Source organism: Dermacentor variabilis, chromosome 11 (genome assembly GCF_050947875.1).
Source record: "Dermacentor variabilis isolate Ectoservices chromosome 11, ASM5094787v1, whole genome shotgun sequence".
Classification (NCBI taxonomy): Eukaryota; Metazoa; Arthropoda; class Arachnida; order Ixodida; family Ixodidae; genus Dermacentor; species Dermacentor variabilis.
The window spans coordinates 14,526,477-14,541,598 of record NC_134578.1 but is presented as its reverse complement, the minus strand read 5'-3'; the positions used below and the strand labels follow the sequence as shown (position 1 = coordinate 14,541,598).

The 15,122-nt window shown below is 50.0% G+C and overlaps 1 protein-coding gene across 1 annotated transcript in view; it reads left to right on the top strand.

Moving 5' to 3' along the window:
• Myo81F (unconventional myosin 81F) overlaps window positions 1-15,122 on the top strand; it is a 147,413-nt gene that overhangs the window by 43,181 nt on the left and 89,110 nt on the right. Inside the window, exon 2 of the mRNA XM_075674270.1 lies at window positions 8,845-8,951. Coding sequence (XP_075530385.1) covers window positions 8,845-8,951 — 107 coding nt within the window. The remainder of the gene's footprint in view (window positions 1-8,844; window positions 8,952-15,122) is intronic.

Below are 15,122 nucleotides of genomic sequence, written 5' to 3'. Positions count from 1 at the left end.
AGCCGAACGCAGAAAGCGGTTCGAGATGAGGCGAGCGGGCGTTTGTTATACGTGCCAGAAGCCGGGTCACTTTTCGGCGCAGTGTCCGGAAACAACACCAAAAGTTGTGTTTTTTTCAATAGGCAGCACGGACGAGAACATGAAGCTTCTCGAGCCTTACATGCGAGACCTCCTCGTAAACGGGAAAGAGTGCCGAGTGCTTCGCGATTCCGCAGCTACGATGGATGTAGTTCACCCGTCTTACGTAGAACCCCATATGTTCACGGGCGAGTGCGCGTGGATCAAGCAAGCCGTGGAAGCTCATAGCGTGTGTCTGCCGGTAGCAAAAGTGCTTATTGAAGGACCTTTCGGAGCGCTTGAGACGGAGGCGGCAGTGTCATCTATGCTGCCACCCCAGTACCCGTACCTATTTTCAAACAGGTCCGATCACCTCCTGCGCGAGAAGGGGCTTTTGTTTGGTGAAGCTAGTGTTCAGGCCTTAACCAGATCGAAGGTTCGGGAGCTCGCTGCAAAGGCGGTAGTTGCGGGGCCGACGTTATCAAACAACGAAAAAGGGTCAGAGGCGCAGCAAGCTGATATTCAGAGCACGCCCGAACAGAATAGAATTGAGTCTGTAGCGTTGAAGGCGCCAGATACTGGAGAGGAAAATCCCGACGCGGGAAAGTTAGAAGAGCTATCTACTGATTTGCTCATCGCGCCTACGTCAGACGGACTTGATAGGTTGCTAAAAGTCAGCCGGACGGCTTTGATAGCCGAGCAAAAAAAGGATGGCAGCCTGGAAAACGTGCGCTGCAATGTCAAAGAAGGTATCGCCAGGAAAACTGCGCGTTTTGTGGAAAGAGGTGGAGTCCTGTACCGGAAGTATCTAGACCGCCGAGGAGTGGAGTTCGATCAGCTGGTCGTGCCTCAATGCTATCGTCAGGATCTGTTGCGCTTGTCACATGGGGGTTCGTGGTCCGGACACCTAGGAGTTAAGAAAACTAAGGACCGTCTCTTGCAAGAGTACTATTGGCCAGGGTGTTTTCGGGACGCAGACCATTTCGTGAGGACATGTGACACTTGTCAGCGGGTGGGCAAACCAGGGGACAAATCGAGGGCGCCGTTGAAATTGGTACCTATCATTACGGAGCCTTTTAGACGGCTCGTTATTGATACAGTGGGACCTCTGCCGGTAACAGCCACGGGGTACAGACACATTTTGACTGTGATCTGCCCAGCGACAAAGTTCCCTGAAGCAGTGCCGCTTAAAGAACTCAGCTCAGTTGAGATAGTTAATGCACTACTGTCCATATTTGCGCGAGTTGGTTTTCCTGCAGAAATTCAATCAGATCAGGGCACAGTGTTTACTAGCGCTTTGACGACAACTTTTCTCGAAAGGTGTGGGGTAAAGCTGCTACACAGCTCAGTGTACCACCCACAGTCGAATTCCGTTGAGAAGCTCCACTCCGTCATGAAGCGCGTGTTGAGAGCCTTGTGTTTTGAACATCAAACTGACTGGGAGCTGTGTCTGCCTGGGGTGATGTTTGCTTTAAGGACCGCGCCGCATGCGGCTACGGGGTTTTCGCCAGCTGAACTGGTGTACGGTCGCTCGCTTCGATCTCCGCTTCGCATGCTTCGAGAATCATGGGAAGGTAGGGGCGACGACCCAGTCGTGGTGGAGTACGTGCTTAAGCTCCTCGAACGCTTAAGAAGGGCACAGGAGTTGTCAGGTGAAGCAATGACAAAGGCCCAGCAGAGGGCCAAGGTTTATTATGATCGGACAGCCAGGGCCCGTCGTTTTGAGGTTGGCGATGAGGTCATGATATTGCGCACATCGCTAAACAACAAACTAGACGTGCAGTGGGAGGGCCCAGCGCGAATTGTTCAGAAACTGTCGGACGTTAACTACGTGGTAAGTCTGCCAGGAAAGCGGAAAGCACAGCAAGTTTACCACTGTAATCTGCTCAAACCTTATAGACAAAGGGAAGCAGTGGTGTGCATGATGGTAAACGTTCCTGAAGAGCTTCCGGTCGAGCTTCCGGGACTAGGCTCAGTGACGAACAGGGAAGACACCGGTCAAGTCATTAGTGACCTTATCAGTAAAGCACCGCTGTCGCCTGAGCAGAAAACCGAACTACACCAGCTATTACAAGAGTTTCAAGGTCTGTTCTCTGAGAGGCCTGGTAGGACTTCTGTACTTACTCATGATATAGAACTTACCTCCACAGAGCCAGTACGATCCAAGGCGTATCGGGTGTCACCCCGCCAGAGCGATATTATGGAGGCTGAGGTAAAGAAAATGCTACAGCTCGGTGTTATTGAGGCAGGTGAGAGTGATTATACCTCCCCTTTGATTTTAGTTGAGGTACCGGGCAAGGAACCTCGTCCTTGCGTCGACTACCGCAGGCTTAATTCCATCACTAAGGATCAAATTTATCCGATCCCTAACATCGAGGAGCGCCTTGAGAAAGTTAGTAGCGCTCAGTTTATTTCCACCCTAGATCTTGTCAGGGGTTATTGGCAGGTTCCACTTACAGAAGAGGCTAGTAGGTATGCGGCGTTCATTTCACCAATGGGAACATTCCGTCCTAAAGTGTTGAGTTTTGGTTTGAAGAACGCGCCATACTGTTTTTCAAGTCTCATGGATAAAGTGTTGCGGGGACAGCAAGAATTCGCTTTACCGTATCTAGACGACGTAGCGATATTCTCCGCATCCTGGTCTGAGCATATGACACACTTGCGGGCAGTGCTAACCCGCCTGCGCGAAGCAGGCTTGACAGTAAAGGCTCCTAAGTGCCAGTTAGCACAGGCCGAGGTTGTCTACCTCGGTCACGTGATTGGTCAGGGTCGTCGCCGCCCCTCTGAAATAAAAGTGGCCGCTGTGCGAGACTTTCCGCAACCGCGCACAAAGACCGATATTCGGTCGTTCTTAGGTGTCGCCGGCTACTATCAGAGGTACATCCCTAGGTACTCTGATATCGCGGCTCCCCTGACGGATGCTCTAAGAAAGACAGAGCCTCAAACAGTCGTCTGGGACGAGACCAAGGAAAGAGCTTTTAGCGCCCTAAAGAGTGCCCTAACAAGCCAGCCTGTGCTACGATCGCCAGACTATACAAAAGGGTTCATTGTTCAGTGCGATGCTAGTGAGCGAGGCATGGGCGTTGTACTGTGCCAACGGGAAAATGGAGAAGTAGAACACCCCGTCCTGTATGCTAGTCGTAAGCTGTCCAGTCGTGAGCAGGCGTATAGCGCCACCGAGAAAGAGTGTGCGTGTCTCGTGTGGGCCGTTCAGAAATTGTCATGCTATCTAGCCGGCTCGAGGTTTATCATTGAGACGGATCACTGCCCTCTCCAATGGCTGCAGACCATCTCTCCCAAAAATGGCCGCCTCCTGCGCTGGAGCCTCGCTTTACAACAATATTCCTTTGAGGTGCGTTACAAAAAGGGGAGTCTCAACGGTAACGCCGATGGCTTAAGTCGAAGCCCCTAACGTAGGAATCAGCCTCAAAATTGTTTGTTACTGATGTTTTTCTTCCTGAGGCAGGATTTTTTTTAACATATTGCTTTTGTTTAGTGTTTCAAAGTGATGATATGCTTTCTAGTGCAATTTTTCAATTTGTGGACGCGTTCTGAGTGATGCTAGACTACTGTAAGGAACTAGGCAGTGGTATAAAAAGGGGAAAGAGCCTGGCAGGGCTTAGTGAGGGTTGTGCCGTGCTTGCTGACTGAGCGGTTGAGTTTTCAGCGTAGTTCTAACGCTTGCCGGGAACGAGAACAAAAATGTGAACTCTCCCGAAGTCACTTTGCAGTGTCCCGTGCGAACCTGAACGAGAGAACGAGGCCTTCTCTGTGCGCTGCGCTCAAGAAACGTCAAGGGACGCCCGACTTCGGTTATGCGCATCATCGAGCGACATCCCTCCGGACAGCGGATGCAGTCCCCTGTCCATCGGGATCTCCTTTCCCAGGCGGGGCGGTCTGTTGCGTTTCGCCTGCGACACGTGGTTTTGCCGGCGCGACGGCGGCGGGGCGGCGGACATTTTGGCCCGATCGTCGTCACCGCAACACTCATCGCCAGGTGTTTCCAGGCGCGTCTGCGGCGATGCGACCGCCTAGGGATTTCGTTCCAGTCATTGTGCCCGAAACAGGCGATGCCAAAGCAGGGATCTCATTCCAGTTATTGGGCCCGAAACAGGCGATGCCAAAGCAGGGATCTCGTTCCAGTCATTGTGCCCGAAACAGGCGATGCCAAAGCAGGGACCATCTTCTCGTTACAGTCATTGTGTCCGACCGGCAGCGCCACGACAGTGTGCTGCGCAGCGCCACGACAGTGTGCTGCGCAGCGCCACGACCAGGTGCTACGAGATCGTGCGCAGCGCCACGACATGGTGCTACGGCATCGCTACGACAGTGTGCGTCACCATTAGCCCATTGTACATTCACGTGCTCGTCTTTTGAGGGGTTCCTTCTTGCCCTCAACTGCGAGAGTATAAAAACAGCTGCCCCCGGACGCCAGAGGAGGGCTCCGATTTCTTCCGTTGAGTGAAGTGCTCTCCCGTCTCTCTACTTCGGTCAAACCTGACCGCCAACTCTTTGCGATGTTAAAATAAACAAGTTGTTTCGTTGTTACCTGTGGACTCATGCTTTGCCGGGACCTTCGGATGCTTGCAGTTGTACCCCAGGCCGCCAGGCCAACGCTACCCTTGGGGCTTGCGACCCAGGTACAACCACGGGCGTCAGCGCCGAGTTCCCAACAGATCGTACCAGCAGTCGGATCCAAATACGCGCGACCTTAGGAGGGGGGTGGGCGGTGGGGTATGTGCGCGGAATTTCTCGTCCGGATTAACTTAATGCGGGCGTACGTTCAGTGATTCACCGTAAGATTTCTTTCTCGATCAACCCCGAGCGAGGACTTATGCTTTAAATAACCGCGCGGTGTTCGGAGTGGGAGTAAGTTTCTTTTTTTCTTTTTTGTCTCCAGTGACTTTCGAGCAAACTTTCAAGTACTGACTCACACACAAGTTGTTGCAGCTCCACAATACGATTCTCGCTCGTGACGTTATTTTCGGCTTTTCACATTACGCGTTAAACGAAGGTCCTCCACCTTGTGCCACTAAAGAAAACACTATAGAGGGCCCTTCAAAATACTCAGCATAACTTACTCTAATAAAAGCTTTTCTGCGAGCGCCTTCGGTTTCGCTTTCCGGGAGTTGTATACGTGTCATGACGTGATCGCACAGAAGGTGCACACGTGGGAGCGGGACATTGCGACATCATGGCACTCACTCCTGCTCGCTCCGTGGTGTGCTGCTACGTGCTGCTGCGCTAATGAAAAGAATCACTGGCGAAATTTGCAATGCTCAAGCGGGCAAAACGCTAAAGTCTTTTTCTCTCTGTTGAAAATCGGTGACAGAACAGAAAAAGATGAATGCTCGACAGAGATTCGAGAAGTTGATCGAGGCTTCTTTCTTCTTAACGTTAAGACTTCGTGATCTGACTGTACTACTAGATTTTACGAGCACCGTACGAGCGCACACGTCAAGGCAGCTCCGTTCCACGATTGGTTGCCGGCTTAGGAGAGAGCGAAGAGTGAGATGACCCATGGAGAGCGTACGCGGAATGAGGCGCGCCGCTGTTTTCTCGTCGAAGGAATTCCCGCCTCCCCGGGGCGCACTCGTCCCGGTACCCGAACGAAAACAAACTGACTCATCTACATCTTGAGCTTCCTCGTTTCGCGACAAAAGAAACACGAAATAGAGGCTGGGAAAGAACAGCGAACGCGTGGCAATCCAAAACGAATGCGAAACGGCGTCGGTCGAAGCAGACGGCTTACAGACTTGAGAGTGAACGTCGGTAGAGCAGCATGGCGGCGCCCGCCGTTTTATTATCGTCTGCTCGCCGCGTTCTCGTCGTCTACTTGATGTTCGTGCCCGTTTTTATTTTCTTTTATTCTCGTTTTGGTTTGTTTCCTGTTCCGTTCTCTTGAGCTCTTACCGCGCGTCGTCTGCTCGAAGTGAATCCACTATAGCTGCGAGGAATGCAGATGTAGGCGGTGCTTCGTCTTCTTTCTGTATAGTTTGTTGCCCGTACAATTTTTCTGTTGGCGCAAGCTCCTCTGACACGTCTCTTTTCTCTCCCTGAGCGACAAAATGTCCCCCGACGTGTCTGAGACGTATGAGCGATGGGTTTTCCCCTCCGGGACTGGCCGCGGCTCTGTCTTCTTGCATCGTTTATTTTCTTTGGTGTTTTCATGTTGGCAAAGGCGAGGTGGGTTTTCTCCACGATAACGTAGAAATGCGTGTAGTATATTTGATGCGTCTCCCTGGGCGCAGTGACGAAGCGATGATCACCGTGATCATAAACGACAAGCGTGTGCACCGCTCACACGTAAATGTCACTGCGTTCGCTGCTGCCTGAGTATTACTAATTTTACTTACTTTTCGTTTTCTTTCATCGACAAGAGCTTTCTTTTGTCATCTACCCGTGGCAAAGCAAACATCTCTGTACTATGATCATCTTCATCAAATTGTTTGTATATATGTATGTTGCATATATGTGTAACATATATAAGAAAAATTGTCTTGCTGTTCATACGCTGTAGTGCGATTTTAGTTTGGTACGTCAGCAGCAAAGCGGTCATGTGCTCATTGAAGCTGGACTATTTCTTGTTCACTCCATAATTTTATTGCACTCAGAATGGTGTGCGAGTTTTTTGTTCCTAGCATAACACAGCTGTTGTTTGTTCGCTAGTAACTATTCCTTGTTCTCTGCACAGTGTACTTTCGATAGGCTCGGAGAGGCATGCATGCAGGCGTTATATAGAGAGCAAGAAACAGTTGCGTCAAAATAGAACAACATATAGCTACGCCGGCTTCGTTTACATGCACTCGACGCGTGTGAGTCGAGTCAGATGTCGAGCTTATCGAGCACGAATCGATCACGTTTACGTGAACCTTGACGAGAGGGTTTGTCGAGTCAGCCCAGCCCAAGCTTGTAGTCGGATTGAAAGAACGCGACTCTTCGCTTCGCGACCTTACCTGAAAACGTTTATACATGAGCACGACGGTCGTGTGTTCTTTTTTCGGCCGGACAAGCCGACACTTTGTCGGGTTCATGTAGCCGCAGCTACTATGCAGTTGCGTTGAATAGGTTTCTATTTCTCTCCACACGTGTAAACTTGGCTCGCGCATTTGTACCTTCTGTCTATAGTCGATCGCTTTGAGGTTATTCGTTTTGCGCGCGACTGCTTCAATGTACACTTCTTGGACACCGGAAATGTTTGTATTGCGCGAACAAAATATTTGCAAGCCAGCAAAGACGCACAAAAAACGTTGTCAGTTTCACCCGAAGGACGATGCAGTGAAACGGATAGCAATGTTCAGCGTTTCTCTCGAGCTTCTCGGACGGTGTTCTAAGAGTATACACCGCACGGTGCTGCACGCGACGCAACTGCTGCGGCGCAGCAGAAACAGCGCACTGGTAGCTATACCAGGCGTCTCACAACGGTGGTTTAGGGAGCCTATATGCAGTCAAACGCCGATATAGAATTTGCATGCGTAGGGTCCCTGACTTGATGAGAAGCGCCGCCATCGACGTTGCGGGCTTAACACCTCGATTGGGCACGAGACGAGACCGACGCAAAACCGCGGGGAATTTGTCAACCCGACGACGGGATTCAAAATCGAGAAGCGGGCTGGCAGATGGAGTAGCACACCGCGGCATGGAAGTCACGTACATGAACGTTTCGATATAGTGGCCCGATCTTCGTCGAAGACCTTTGACAAGGATAGGTCCGCTTATCAAAACGTTGGCTTGCCTTTCTGAGGCGCTTCATCGCCTGTTTAGGTAACTCTAATGACGAGGTTAGGTAGTTCTGATTTTATGTTTAGAGACTAGTGCATGCACCGTGATGGGGTTTGCACACAGCTTCTCAGCGGGAACGCTATTAGACCTGTTCATCGGGCGTTGAGGGAAGGACATGCGGCGAGGCGGTCCTCCTCTCTTGCTTGTGCGGGCCCGGGCGGCGCTGCTATTCGGAGATGATTTAGCTCGTTCACCGTGGAACTTAGGTGGTGTCAGTTCATACAACGTCGTCGAAAACCACCGTGTAGCTTTTCGGTGCAGCGGTAACTACAGTAAGCGGAAATTTATCTTGGCTGCGCCAGCATGTATACGTGCATTATAAGCTTCGGTGCGTGTACGTGTTGCGAACTGTCTTGGCTGTGTATCGTTTTCGGTTAGACGAAGAGCAGCGTCGTCTGTGAATCGCCAGTGTGAAGGGGAACTCCTTCTTACTATCTGATCGCTTGGCGTGGGAACTAAAACGCAAGAGTGCACCCCATGTACGGTCGACCCAATGGAACCCCGAAACATCTATGTGCCAGTCGTTATAAAGTATTTGCGTCAGCTGGCGGCATCGTTCTCGTGCATTTCAAGTATAGTAGATCTGAAATAACTACGTTATCTATAGCCTTCTGTATGCGACCGATGGCGTTGCTTAACACAGGCTATCACTGCGGTCGGTAAACCAGCACGATACGTATAAGCTTTGTGCTCCGGTACTGCCTTTTTTTCCCTGTAAATAAAGCAGCAATATCCAAAGGGGATCGCATAAAAAAGTATCCGACGGCTGTTCGAACTTCCGTGCTTGCAGCTCTCGTTAGGCACTAGCATCAGATTCCCCCTAGTAGTTTCCATAGGAAGCTCAATGACGCTAGTAGAGTTTCAACTATATGTATACGTATACATGTCAATTTCTGCAACTTGTCTATGTTACCGATAAACCACGTGTAACCTCTCTAGAAATCACGTGGGAAGCTATATATTCCAATTCTCAACCCCCCCCTCCCTCTACTATGCTGTGCACAGGGCGGTGCCTGGAGCTCGGGATGCCGGACATGACGGCGCTCAGCCGCATCGACGAGGACACCATCAACAACAACCTCAGGACACGCTACAGGAAGGACAAGATATACGTATCCTTTCGATTCCTTCCTGGCACTCAACCGTTCTTCGGGTAAGAGGATAACGCCCGTTCCCTTTCGAGCAACTGTGGAATGCTCGGTGTGTGTCGCACGAGCAACGGTGCTTTTCAGTGGCCCAAAGAAGCAACGTTCTTTTAGCGGGCCACGTCTTGTGGGGACGTTGGAGGTTGTCGCCGAGACCTGCAGCTCTGCAAAAGTGTCGGTGTTACGCTAATAGTGCTATGTACACCCATTCTTTAAAATTATTCACGTTATTACTTGCATATCACTGGCCAGCGCAGAGTACAAGTTCCTGCGTCCTTGTTCTAGAAAAATACTGGAAAGTTAGTAACGGTAATATTTTTCTGCAGCTTACTTTAATTAAAGTGACGTCTTCTTTTTTTTTTACCGCAGACTTAGGTTTTACGGAAACTACGTCACAGCCCGACACGGCTCAACATAACACTATAAAATGAATAACGCCGCATATGTCGATCATTTGGCGCGTATACGTTCAAGTATAACTGTACTATACCGTCACACATGTGCCGGTTACGAGGTCCATTTCCTACGTAATAACGCAGCGAAACAACGAACGCTGCCTAAATATCCTCACCACAACAAACATGCACCGTCAGGCGCACCATTCCTTTAATGAACCGAATTGATTTGGCCGTTTTCTGTCGTTCTAAAGCGACTTTATTTGGCTCTTTCCCCGTTTCCGTATACTCAAACTCGTACGTTTAAAAAAAATTAGATTGTGGGATTTGACGTGCCAAAACCACTTTCTCATTGTGAGGCACGCCGTAGTGGGAGACTCCGGAAATTTCGACCTCCTGGGGTTCTTTAACGTGCATCTAAATCACGGGTGTTTTCGCCCCCACCGAAATGCGGCCGCCGTGGCCGGGATTCGATCCCGCGACCTCGCGCTCAGCAGCCCAACACCATAGCCATTGAGCAACCACGGCGGGTATTGTACGTTTTGTGGCTGCTGCGAGACATTTCAGCACCTTGTATTTGTGTCCCGCTTTCAGTGCGCAGCGCATGTCCCTAGTGAGAGACTATCACCTCCTTGGCCTGCGGTGTACGACACTCGAAGGATTTTAGTACCGCAGTGGTTGTGCGTCGAAACGTGATCAGACTCATCGCACTCTACTTACTTTTCTAGAGTTAACTAACTTAGGTTTACGTTTGTAGCGTCGAAGCCATTCTGTTAACATTCTGTATTAGCGTGACCTTCAGTGACCGGCCCTACTGTGCGTGATCTGTGCTGCGTTCTACTCTATTCTTTAGATTTGTCCCGTTGCTCCTTCCTTTCCTCTTTCCTTCCCTCCTTCCTATCTTCCATTTCTGTGTTGCTGTCACCTCCCTTCTGAAGAGTAGGCAGGCATTGTGCTCCTTCCGGTGGCAGTTGCCAGCTTGCTCCTCGCTTTCTCTTTCCTGTTAATTGTATATATCCTCCTGAGTTCCGAGGTGTATTAAAGTTCACATATTTTTGTGAGCTTTTCAGAAATTGATGTTTACGTTACAGAGACGTAAAGCGAACTTTAGTATTTCACAATTATCGGCTGTTTTAGCACAGCATGATGTCCAATATATTGGACACTGGAACTCTACCCGGTCATTTTTGGGTTAGTGGATATGCAGTAGCAAAGGGCAAACATAATATTAAAAATGGCTTTAAAAGTGCAAAATCTGTTTATAAATGAAAATTTCATCACAGAAAGAGAACGAGCGATAAAGTATAAGACATAGAACTTACATTTTCGGCGGTCGCCGTAGAAAGTCGTGCTGCTGAATGCCGCCATTGCAAACACCTCTGGTGTCCAAACTACTAAAGCATTTTCAACAAATCTTCATAGGTGGCGCTAGTAGGCGTCTAAAATATTGGACAGTTCGATTTTACGGGCTAAAACATGCTGCGGCCTGTGTAGTGGCGGAGTACTTGATGTCCGATATATTGGATAAATGCCCCATAGCCGGAACTCAGGAGGATAAGTGTTCAAAACAAATAATAATAAGATACTCGGACTTGCTCTCCTAAGGGCATTTGGAGCAACTCGGTTGCAGGGTGCGACGATCGAAGGCCAGCTGTTAAAGGCCGGGGTACATGGAGCGCTTTTACGGCGACAAGTCTGCGATTTTTCGCCCGGCGTCGAGAAAAACGCCCGCCGCCGCCGATCAGGACCCGCCGCACATTTGACGCGCGTCGGCGGACGCTGTCGGAACCGGCCAGCAAGGGCAGCCAATCACGGCTCACTGGCCCACACCTCCGTCACTTCCGTCTTGCTCGCCGGCGCTTGTCTTTCGCGCGCACGCATCCCTGTTCGCGGGCTTGGCACCTTATGTTAGCGACAAGTGGCCACGACTTCAAAGGCAGCTCGCGTGCAATTTAACGATAAGCTTATCTGCGCGGTACAGAAGCGTCCCGTATTGCGGCATAATGGGAGGGTCGAACGTAATGATTATAGAGGCGGAGACACGTATGGTAACAAAACAGTCTTTTCCGATTACGCACAGCGTGGCCACATCGCTCATTTCCAACGCAATCTATCCGCTAGACAAGCACAAAGTAAAAATTATGGGGTTTCACGTGCCAAAACCACTTTCTGATTATGATGCACGCCGTAGTGGAGGACTCCGGGAACTTTGGCCACCTGGGGTTCTTTAACGTGCACCTAAATCTAAGTACACGGGTGTTTTCGCATTTCGCCCCCATCGAAATGCGGCCGCCGTGGCCGGGATTCGATCCCACGACCTCGTGCTCAGCAACCCAACACCATATAGCCACTGAGCAACCACGGCGGGTAGGCACAAAAGATACTGATACATTACACCCTAAAGCTTTACACAAAGTTTTAGGGTTATTCATGCGTTCTTTGTTGTTGTAAAGAAGGACCATATCTGAGCGTTTCATGTTGACTATAGCAGTTTTGCTTCGTCTGGCCACATTGAGGCGGCAAGCGCCGCATTTTCACTCCACATTTTCCTTTTGTTTCCTGATCGAAGACAATGATCGGACTCGCGCCGCCGCAGCGTTTCCTGCTGTGCGGGATTCATCGAGAAAAACGCTCCATGTATCCCGGCCTTTAAGGTTTCTTACAACTGTAATATATATTACAGTTATAACATATATTATATTTTATAGAGGTAATTAGCTCTTTGAGACGTTTTCGCAGGAGACCTTTATGCTTATGAAGGTTTAGATGGTGTGGTCGGTGGCGCATAGCGCTGTGTCGCGTTTGATCCGCCGCCCGGGTTGGCGGTTCCAGACCGCGTTGGTCGCACAAATCCGCTGCGCTTCTAATTGTCGAGTTGCACCGAAATGTACATACTCTTCTTCCGTGGATATATATACGCATTTCAATGCCATATAATTAGAAGCATATATTCTTGACTACTTTCTCTGTTCTTATATATGGCACTCAGCGACCGCTGCTTCTTCGGCGCCCTATAGTTTGGTTTAGAAATCAAATAGCCCTGATTTTCTGTTCATCATTCTGGGTGTCGACCTTTGAGCGACTGTTTCCGCGCATGCCGTCCGGTTGACACACTGCCCAAGATAACGGCGAAGAAGAAAAACATTCCAACTTCTTTTGAAGAGCAGCTTATCTGCGCGCTGCCTTATTTTTCTTAAGCGTTTTTTATCTTTGTGTTCGTGTGGCTCCACCACGGAGGGCATGCTTCCTCGTTCAAGCCCCCTTTTGCATTTCCGGCCTCGCAGTCTGATTTGTTCTGCCGCGCTTCCGGCGTCGCACCCTGCGCGGGAACTTCCGGCCCCCGCCGGAAGTGACGTGCCGCGCCCTCTTACGGTCACTGCCGCAAGTGATGTGCTGCAGCGCTGTCGTAATTTTCCATCGAGCGGAAGTGTACGCAACCCCGGCATTCATTGCTCTCTGTGCGGCGCTCTCGACACCTACGTGCACGTACCTCGTTTCGGGGACGTGCGAGTTCGAACTTAAAGAGACCGTTTCGGCCAGCGGGGCCGAATTTCTGCGCGACTCCTGCAACCGCGACGATACGATCGAATATGGCGGTGCGCTGAGTTTACACCTTTTGGTCGGTTGGTTGGTCAGTCTGTATATCAGTCACATACATACATACATACATACATACATACATACATACATACATACATACATACATACATACATACATACATACATACATACATAGCAGATAGATAGATAGATAGATAGATAGATAGATAGATAGATAGATAGATAGATAGAAAGATAGAGAGATAGATAGATAGATAGATAGATAGATAGATAGATAGATAGATAGATAGATAGATAGATAGATACGTCATCTTCGACTGAAATGGGCACTGCGCTTCAACAGCGCTTTTTAGAAGCGGTTACACTCTAAACCCTTCGAGTGGGTGCTTGTTTATATACTCGTAAATACCTAACTCAGAAATCGCCGAGGAGATTTCCCGAAGCACAACATAAGCCTCGTCAGTCGAATGAGAGCGCGCGAGTGGCGTGCCCTCCGCTTCGATTTGCACATTTCTGAACACGAGGGTATATATACAGCAGGGACCGGAATGCCACCGTTCCTGTAACGGCTGCACTATATCGAACGCGTGTGACCGTGCCTGTGTACGTGTCGCAGTGTACGCGACGTGTGCGTATACTTGCCGAATTATTTTTTAACACTTATGCGAAGTTCTTCGTTCCGCACACCAGATATCGCCACGCGAGCGTCTTCCTGCGCGTAGGAGGACCACGCCCTGTTCACGTGACGGCCCGCCGAAGGCGTCAATAATATACCTGGCGTGCTTCTGCTCCGGACGTGCCTGTTTGATGCGACTCGTCCACGTGCCTCGGAAGTCGATGCGGGAGCGGAGCGTTATTTTTGGTCAGCGTCCGATCGTTATGGCGGGCTGCTCTCTCTCTCTCTCTCTCTCTCTCGCTCAATGACTCCTGATGACGGTAGCAGCCGGTCCCGCGTCGCTTCCTCCAGCCTTTTACGGCGGGGGAGCCGTTAAAGAAGTGCCGAGACGGCATTGACGACTTGTCGCTTTTTTTTTTTCATTTCGGTTAAATGAAGGGACAAAGCGCACATACTTCAGGTTATAGTTCCGCCCAAACCCGGTAGCTGGCGAGAAGTAATTAATGAAGGGAAAATGAGACATCCACCCAAACGCAGCTAAGTGCTACAAAGGAAACTCATAGGGTTTCCTCGAAAGAAAAGCTTCACATTTGAAGAAAAATTCGTCCCGGAACAGGACGAATTCCTTTAATTATATAATTTCCCTTTATTACGCACATACTTCAACACGAAGGTTCAAACCCCGCAAACCCTTAAAACAGGAAAAATTCGGGCAAGTCCCAGAACTGCTCAAACCATTTATATACACAGCGCTCGTTTCTAATACGAACCAGTTTCGGTTTCGTTTTCGGTGTACACGTCAGGACGCAGAAGGCGTGGGAACACCGCAGCATTTTTGGCACCTGCAGCACCGGCTCGCTCGTTCGCCTGCGGCCCACATCGAAAACGTGGCCGTCACGGTCGGGATCGAACCCGAGGCCTTGAGCTCAGCAGCGCGACGCCGTAGCGACGGGACTACCGCGGCGTCTAGCCCGGCAGCATATGTATGCAGATAGGATAATGCCGCATATACTCGAATAGGGGTGCTTCGTTCTGAAGAGCTCCGAAGAGCTGTGCTTTTATCAAGCTTCCTAATTCTGGCAGGAAAAGCGATTCGTTGTGCACTGGTACAATACTTGAAGCGCACCGGCTTAAGAGACCCTTTATAGTGTGCCTGTGCATCCTCCCACACTCACTCAGTGCTTACTCTCTCCCTTCTTTTCTCTTTGTATTCCCTTTCCCCCACCCCAGTGTAGGGTAGCAAACCAGGTGCTCGTCTGGTTGACCGCTCTACGTTTCCTATCCTTGCTCTCTCTCTCTCTCTCTCTCTCTCCCACTCACACACACACACACACACACACACACACACACACAATGCTATTGTCCGAGGAGTGACGTGGGAATTGGAATTGTAAAGGTGCCCGAGACGCAGTCAGCCGTTCCTGCATTCTTGTCAGCCTCCCACGGACAATACCGCATTTTTCAAAGCGGAGTGAACGCGCTCGAATAATAGACGGCTGTCCTTTTTTTTTTTCCAATGCCCTTCGCGTCGTACTTAATTCTGCCAGCGTACATATCTGTCCTCGC